An 8,622-nucleotide genomic window follows, 5' to 3' on the forward strand; every position below is an offset into this window, starting at 1 on the left:
AAAGAAAACCTATACTCGTTGATTCTATACATTACTGCATCGACACAGCATTTTCAACCACTAGGATGAATGCACTTTAGGATTCATCTGCCTCGTAGTATTAATCTTCCTGGGTCAATCAATGTCCTGTTAGCTGCAGGACTTAGGCTGGCTGAGAACTTGACACTGATTCTTTCTCAAACCCAAGAGCTAGTCGACAACTACAGATGAATCCTGGCCCACGATGCATTCCCGTGGCAGTACGTGTTGTGGTGTCCAGCTCTCCTCTCAGTAGGTCCCATGTCTCCCGGAGAGCCCCGGGTCCAGCACCCCACATCCCGCCCACCCAGCCTGCCCTGTATCTCCATACCCATTTGCACGCCGCGGATCTGGATTCTCCCGCTCTTAGAGGAGTCATACGAACGGCGTCATGACCGCGGAGGAATGGCGCAGTCCCTGGAGGGCAGCGTAGGGCCCCTGCTGGAAGTAGTGGTGGTAGCGCGGCATGTGGAAGGACGGGAAGGCGGGGCCGCTGCTCTGCATGGAGCCGGCGATGGCCGAAGGGGCCAGGGGCACCCCGAGCCGGCCGTACGGCGGCAGAGAGCCCTGGATGGCGTGCGGAATGGGGGTCGCTATGGATGCTGTGCTGGTGCCCAGGGCAGTCAGGGGCTGTGGGTGCTGAAATCCAGGAAAGCTGGGGGAAGACGAGACCCAGGAGCTGAGAGACAGGTTATCGGACGTTGTGAAGGCTGACCCTGGAAGGCGAAAGGACTCATTAGACTGGGAACTCTATTCCGACGTGCGAGTCGAGAATTATATGATCTGTAAGGATCGATTTAAGAAATGTGTTAGTAGATCTGCAGTCCAAAAAGACAGACATGTCAACCAGGAGGCAGCTCGACCTTTCCAGATAAGGAGATATCATTTACACCACGTATGGAAGAGAGGATTTACTAAATAGGAAAAGACTTAACCCATTAGATGGCCTACAGACTCCCAGGGAGCAGCCAAAACACGGGTTCACTACCTGAAGGTCTTACCTGATTCCTGATTCCCCTTAAAGGAGCTCCAGGGAGCTGATACTGTCTTAACCTCTGCAGATCCCCAAAGGAGGGCTGGACATACGAGCCCCAAAAGCCCCCGGGAGAACACACAAGTGTGTTTCCTTTTTTTTTTTTTTTAGCTTCCATAACTCCTTATAAACATATTTGACAAGTTACAAAGTTACTTTTTCTTACATCATAGCATCCAGATGTTTCAACAAGAGTTGACATTGATTTTTCCGATTGTATAATTACCAGGAGCTCACTTGGATTTAGCTATAAGAGATGTCCTCTGTTTTGACCGATTATGCTGTTCCATGTTACGGACGTAGCAATATGACAGGGGCTTGCTCCCCATATGAACATCCCTGTGCCTGGTCACCCTCTGGTCGTTCTTCTCTGGACTCCAGGTGCAGAGGGCTCCTCCTCGAGCTTTTCTGACAGAGGGACTTCCAGTCCTCCATCTCACCACTGGGGCTGCCGCCTCTAAGTAGTGCCCTTCACTAGGAGAATCTCCTTTTTAAAAGTGTTTTCAGTTTTAGCCATTATCCTATAAGATATTCCTGACCTAGGTGGAACAGATATAGTCCTTGATTTTAGGTTCAGAAAGACTGAGGGACCACCCCCGACATCCTACAGCTCCTTGGTAAGTAACTCCTTAGCCCTGAATCAGGGGCTCATGTCCTTTTACCAGAAAAGGAAACCACAGGAAACCTTCAGGCATCATAAATCACTTACGACTCAGAGGCAGAATTATGAACTATGTGAAAATCGGCCTCAGGGGCTATTACTTCTTGAAGAAGCTCTTGAAATATTTGGGGGCAGCGTGTGCCCCGAGGACAAGAAGCCTCATGAGCTACCTGCCTTCATTCTCCTTTGCGTGCTGGTGCTCCTGGCAGCTGCAGAGCTGGGGAAGCTGTCTTACCTCGGCCCTGTGTCGTCTGAACCTCATCTCCCAGGACATCCTCTTCTCCATAGGTACGGATGGGTGAGCGGGCATAGGAATGCTTTTGAATCAGGCTCTCCACACTTTCCCTAGGTTAGAAAGCAATGCATCCCGAGTAAGCCAAAGAGGACTCCGAGGTGGAGAGGGGTCTTAAAGGTAATTTACGAGTCAGTGGAAACATTTTCTCAGCCAAAAAACCACCACTTCCGGGAAAGACCGCATTCAAAACATGTATATTTATTCCACTGTAGACTTCTCAGAAACATGACCTTAGGCATACAAATACAAGCAAGTATAACTGAATAGGGTAGGGACAATCCCCTGAAATCCTACAAAGTGAGGAACAAAGAGGTGAACAGGGAGCTCTGAAACCTGACCACGGGCATACGGAGTTTAATTATGTGAAAGGCGAGTGAGCAAATTTAGTGCAAGGAGCTGCAAAGAATCATCTCACCGACTTCATCAGCTAATGAATACAAAACAAATGCTCAGCTGGTATGAACTGCACTGATCCAACATGCAATGAACTGTTTGCAAAATGTTCAAAATATCATTAATCATAAAAAGACTTAGTGCTCAACTAACAAAACTAGTAAATCCGTAGAGCATATGACAATATGGGTAGTTTCGAATAATGAATCCTGATTTTCTTTTGCTTTAAGATTGAAAATTACAGAGACACTGTGAGGGACACATACACAGCCATTAGTAAATTGAGGTCCCCAAATAAATTTGTCCATTGTCTTTAAAGATCATCTTTCTCATGCAGCAGTCTATAAACTAGAGTACATTAACTTAAAAAAGAAAAAAAAAAGTATGAGTTTAGCCAAATAATTTTTGGCCAAAAGTGCAAATTGGTAACACGTTAGCTTACACAGCATACGACTCTGGAATAGCTGTGGCCTCGAGATCAACGCCAAAGGACAAAGAAAGGAGCAAAAGAAAGTTGTGTTGAGTGAAAAAGGACAAACCAAACACCAGATTTCATATTGAAGGGACAAGGAAAGCAAATAAAATGTCATCATAACTTTTCAAAATGTAACGCTTGTCCATAATTCACATACATATACGTATATATATATATATACATATACATACATATATATATATATGTATATGTATATATATATATACATACACTATAAACTGGGGCCATCACAGGGTTCATGTCATTTGTTTTCCATCCCTTGGGGATTATTGTTTTTTATTACCTGGTATCCAGTGTCACACACAAAAAAAAAAAAGAAAAGAAAAGAAAAAAAACACTGTTTCATATTTTTTCTGTGTGTCTTAGTTACTCATGGCAACAGGGTATACTTGATCCTTGTTGCTATACCTTTACCTGAAGTAAAGTCTCTCCTGGGGATCTTTTAAAAATACCAAGACCCAGACCACATCCACAGACCCAGTAAAATTGTCACAACCTCTGGGGGTGAGACACAGGCTTCAGTAACTGCTAAAGCTCACCAGGCTCACCAGGTGATTCCAGCAAGCAGGCAAGTTAAGGAATGAATGGAGGAGAGGTGTGTGACAGGTACTTTTCACCATACACGCCTCTGTACCATTTGGACTTTGGACATAAGGATTGTTCATTCAAAATTAATTACAGATTGTTAAATATCATGAGAAATGACAACGTACCAATGAATAAAAAGAAAAGAACTTCTGGTCTAACACTGGTACTTGGGGAACTTATAACGAATCGATAAAAATAGTCATTATCGTGCCGATTTTTTATGTTAATGTAGTAAACATATTGGAGACAGTCTGGTATAATGGAAATATCATCGGCTTTAAAGTCATTCATTGAATGGATGAATAGATAGAAGAGTAGGTGGACCACCTGGAGCCATTTTTACATTCTAATTTTGTTACTTCCTTAACCTCTCATCTGTAAATTGGAGAGCAAAATACCTGCCTGCCTCTCGGGCCATTTATTCAAAAAAATATATGGATCGAGAACCTATTATGAACAAGGCACTATTCCAAGAATTATCAAGATAGCAGTAAATCAAACATAATGATCCCTGCCTAATGAGGGGGAGGGGGCTACAGGGAAAAAAGAGAGAGAAGACAATAGAATCATATGTAGTATATTAGATGACGACGATAATAGTGCTATGAAAAAATAAAGGAAAAGCAGAGAATAGTGATAAAACCTGTACTATGAGGATTAAGTGAGATAAGTCATCTGAATTGCCCCAAATAGTGCCTGGAACATAGGAGATACTCAGTAAATATAATGCACTATAAACGTATATCTATAGCAAGTAAAAATATTATATCTTATTAGATTATATTTTTCTACAATTTACTCTACCTATCTGAATAATCCTAATTCAGAACAATGTGATCCAAACAGAGAATTCTTCTCAGTGATTGAATGATAAACTCAACAGAGAATTTGACCATGTTAATGGCAGTCCTGATATAAAATTACATCTATCATAAAGATAAAATGTTAAGTGAGTCCATATCACTTGTTTAAAAGTGTAACCTATTTAAAAACAAATAAATTAAATAAATAAATAAATAGATAGATAGATAGATAGATAGATAGATAGATAGATAGATAAATAAATAAAAGTGTAACCTATTTTTAAAATTCCTTGAATGGATTTGTTGAATCCCTACAGTTAGACTTGTTGAAATGAAAATATTTTATCATTTACTAAGAGGCATCAGTAAATATAGTAAATGCAGAAGTTAATGAAAAGGATAATTTGGCATGACATGAATCTTAATTAATCAACTGGCCAACTGTCATATATTTTAAACTTTATGTGCCCACATTCTGATAATGTTGGACTCCCACAGCCTTAACAGCTTACTGTCACTTACTCAAGGACGTAACTCACTGCAATATTAGAGAGGGACTATCTTTGTGGGTAATTAATCTGGGTCATGAAGAAAAAGTCAAGTGAGCTGTTTGTCATTAATAAAATGACAAACCTTAATAATATGACATACATTCAAGCTGATGTCCTTTTAGTCTGAGCCACGTGTTGTACTGTTAATATTTAAGATTAACTTAGAAAAGAATTAGGTGGTTATTTTTACATGAGGAAGGAACTTGCCTCAACTACCCAATACCCTAGAAAATATTTTCTCTTTGTATAGTCATAAAGGAATGTCCATCAGTGGCCCAAATTCTGAATTGCCAAGTGTATTCCTCTTCCCATCTTAGGCACATAAACTGCTCAATCCAAGCATTTAAATTCAAAAGCAGAGTGTAGTATTCACCACAAAAGTGCCCTTATATGAAATCATTTAAACATCTTTCACAGACACACACAAGGAAAACCGTTTCCAAACAATACAGCGCATCACTGCTTTGTGAAATATTTTGTCATTTTACAAAAAGTATGTTATACTCATTGTGTCCTTGGTAGATCACTGGTATCATTACTTATTCTCGTCTCTAGGAGGGAGAAGAAAAAGGGGATTCTGTTGAAGCGATTTCCTTGTCTCAGGTCTGGGAGTGAAATGAAGCAATGGTAGTTCTGATATAAAGGATAATTGAATTATTGCCTTTTAAGTGATTGAAAACAGTGGTGCATATCAGGGCCATCTCTTCAAAGATGTGACAGAGTAGAGAGCCCGTGCTGTTTACTTTATGTCTAATCCCTGTTTCCAGCAAAATGAAAAGTGCAAAGAATTTGTTTAGCCTGGAAGCCTGTTGGGAGGATTTATAAAATACCATACCCTGAAAAATAAGGGTTGAAACCCCTAATGAGTTAAGTGATTTACGTAATACAAGCTTTGGTAGGGCCTTGTAATGCTCAGTGCTGTTACCTCCCAGAGTTAGAGACGGTAGTCTTAGTCGACTTACTCTGAATTTAATAGATAAATAAAATGGGTACCGTTATTGAAGGGCAGCCTTTCTAATATCTAAGGCTAAATTATTTTTCTAGGCAAGAGCACATCATTACCGTAGGTATCTTTAAAAGATTTCTTCTGACTACATCAATTCCAAGAATAACACATTACATGTGAGAGGCACAGTCACAGCCAGAAGGCGAGTAAGATAGAGGGTAGCTGCAGTACGTGGATCCTGCCAAAATATTCAGAACCATTTGAAGTCGTTTGAACTATTTGTTCAAACTCTGGATAAGCAAAACCAACAGACTCTATCCGTTTTGGAGCTGATTGGCCTTGCTCTGTCTTTGAAACTAGAGGGCAAATTTCTCAATGTTCAGAAAGCAAAACCTTCCTTTTCTCTCCCGTTCTCCTCTACAGGGCCACTGTACCTAACATGCTCCTCTCATTGCACTCACTAGGTTGATGGAAATAGTTTGCGTGATTGTCTGTACTACTACACTGCCGACCTCTGAACGACGGAGAGAACAACGCTTTATCTAGGCATCAATTCTCAAACTTTGTTGTGTGTTATGGATGGAATATTTGTGTCCCCCCGCCCCCCCAAATTTACATGTTGAAATATTAACCCCCAGTGTGATATTAGGAGGTGGGGCCTTTTGTAGACAATTAGGTCTTGAGGGGAAAACCCTCATAAATGAGATTTATGTCCTTATAAGGAGAGACAGGGGAGCTTGCTTTGGTGCTCTGCTTTTCAGCAAATTGAGGACACAGTGGAAAGATGGCAGGTGGCCGGTCCTCAACAAATACTGAATCTGCCAGCACCTTGATTTTGGACTTCCTGGATTCTAGAACTGTGAGAAATAAATGTCTGTTGTGTAAGCCACTCAGTCGACGGCATTTTTGTTATGGTGGTCCAAACGGACTAAGACAGTGTGCATCGGAATTACCAGGAGGGCTTGTCAAAACACAAATTGTCAGGCCCTAGAATTTCTGACTCTGTAGGTCTGAGGTGCAGCCTAAGAATGTGATTTCCAGTGTGTTCCAGAGGGTGCTGAAGCTGCTGACCTGGACGGCCATACTGGGAGAACCACTGGCCGAGCTCAGCAGTTAGGACAGTGTTTGCTGGAACCTGCTTAGCACAACCCAACTCTGTCACTTGCCAGTTATGTGCTTGTGGGCAAATTACTTCACTTCTTCATGCCTCGGTATACTCATCTGTAAAATGAGGATATTACTATGACCTAGCTCTTAGGGTTATTATTCAGATTTAACGAATCAATATACAAAGTGCTTATATTGACACCTGGAAAATAATAAGTGCTCAATAAATGTTTATAGGTAACAAAATTAAATTCTTGTTATTATTCAGTATCAAGATCATGTGTTCCTAAAGCTAGTTACATAATCATAATCATTTTAGGTGAAATTGAGACTTCCAGTAGCTATGTATATGCTGTGCTTCATTCAAACCATCCTATAATATACATGTAAGAAAGGAAATTAAGTAAAAGTTAAATGTTATTTCAATTTACATTTTTAATTTTCTCTCCTAAATGTAGACCTGGAAAAAAAACTGTTCAGGGAGAAAAATGTCAAATCCATTAAAATCAAATCTAATTTATTAGAAGCAAAATATTTAAAGTTGTTCTTGCTCATCAATTTGCTCGTGTTTATATCATGTTTTACTGGGCCTTTGTAAATAACTCCTTGTCACAATATTTTTCCACAGATTGATGCAGAAAATGTTATAAATTACTGGAAGACAATATATCAATATTTGTAGCTTCCACAAAGTACTTAATAAATGAAAACTTTAGATAATATAATTTGAAATGTATTATAAATCATTAATTTTAATTTGAGAACTGAAATTTATTATGCAGTCCAATTTGGGAAAACAAAATAACTTTAATCTTTTAAAGAGCTTTTAGACTTTAGTTTACTGTCATTTATTTAACTTAGTCCTACTGATTTTTCTTTTTAGTAGTAATGTCCATTAGGATTTTAGCAACTTAGATAAACAAAATAGCAACTGAATAAAACCAAAGCTAATAGTTTAATTTCCTAGGTTCTTAACGGCTATGACAACTAGGAGAAAGGTCTCAAAGTACAGATTACTCAGCCTCTAAGTAAACTTTAGTAAATCGTGAGGCAGAGAACAAATATCCTTTATACACAGAAAGACGAACACAAGCAAGAAAAAAAAGGGAGGCAATTTACAACTTTAAGTTAAATGAAACTGCTACTCTGTCAGACTCACTGGTTTGTTCCACACTGTTTTGTAACATAAGTGCTTCCTTTCAGAAGCTGCTGATAAATGACCAGCATTTGATTATTTTAATTTATTATATTAATAGATTTTATGTGAAAGCAGACTTTAATCTGGTTACCAAACAAAGTTGCTTTTATTTTATGCATGTAGGCTCTTAGACTAAGTCTGTCTTCCTTGGAGATGATTTAAAAAAAAAAAAAAAATTCTTGCCTAAGAAGCTGTGTGATCAGATTCTTCATCTGTACCTGGGCTTTGATTTCTTCTAAGGAACGAGGCTGTGGTGGAGAACTGGTGGGCTGGATTAGATGACCTCCAAGATTCATTAGAGCTCTAATAATTAATGAATCTACAAGCATATAAAAATTAAAAATAGCTATTTTGGAAAAGGCCAGTACTAGTTGCAAAGAATCCTGGGTGGTAATTCTGAACCATCTATTAAACTAGTTGTGTAACTTGGGTAAATCACTTCCATTCTCTGGGCCCTAGTTGCCTCATTGGTATAACGACAGAAGTAAACTGGATGGCCCCCCAGATCATTTCAGCCTCAAAATAAATACTTC

General features: G+C 39.4%; 1 protein-coding gene across 1 annotated transcript in view; it reads right to left on the minus strand.

Moving 5' to 3' along the window:
• Positions 1-393: 393 nt before the first annotated feature.
• TBX20 (T-box 20) overlaps positions 394-8,622 on the minus strand; it is a 40,664-nt gene continuing 32,435 nt past the window's right edge. Inside the window, exons 7-8 of the mRNA XM_011362515.1 lie at positions 1,948-2,057; positions 394-734 (exon numbers count right to left, since the gene is read on the minus strand). Of these exons, the coding sequence (XP_011360817.1) occupies positions 394-734; positions 1,948-2,057 (451 nt within the window). The remainder of the gene's footprint in view (positions 735-1,947; positions 2,058-8,622) is intronic.

The sequence above is a fragment of the Pteropus vampyrus genome, unplaced genomic scaffold (genome assembly GCF_000151845.1).
Source record: "Pteropus vampyrus isolate Shadow unplaced genomic scaffold, Pvam_2.0 Scaffold75, whole genome shotgun sequence".
NCBI classification, from domain to species: Eukaryota; Metazoa; Chordata; class Mammalia; order Chiroptera; family Pteropodidae; genus Pteropus; species Pteropus vampyrus.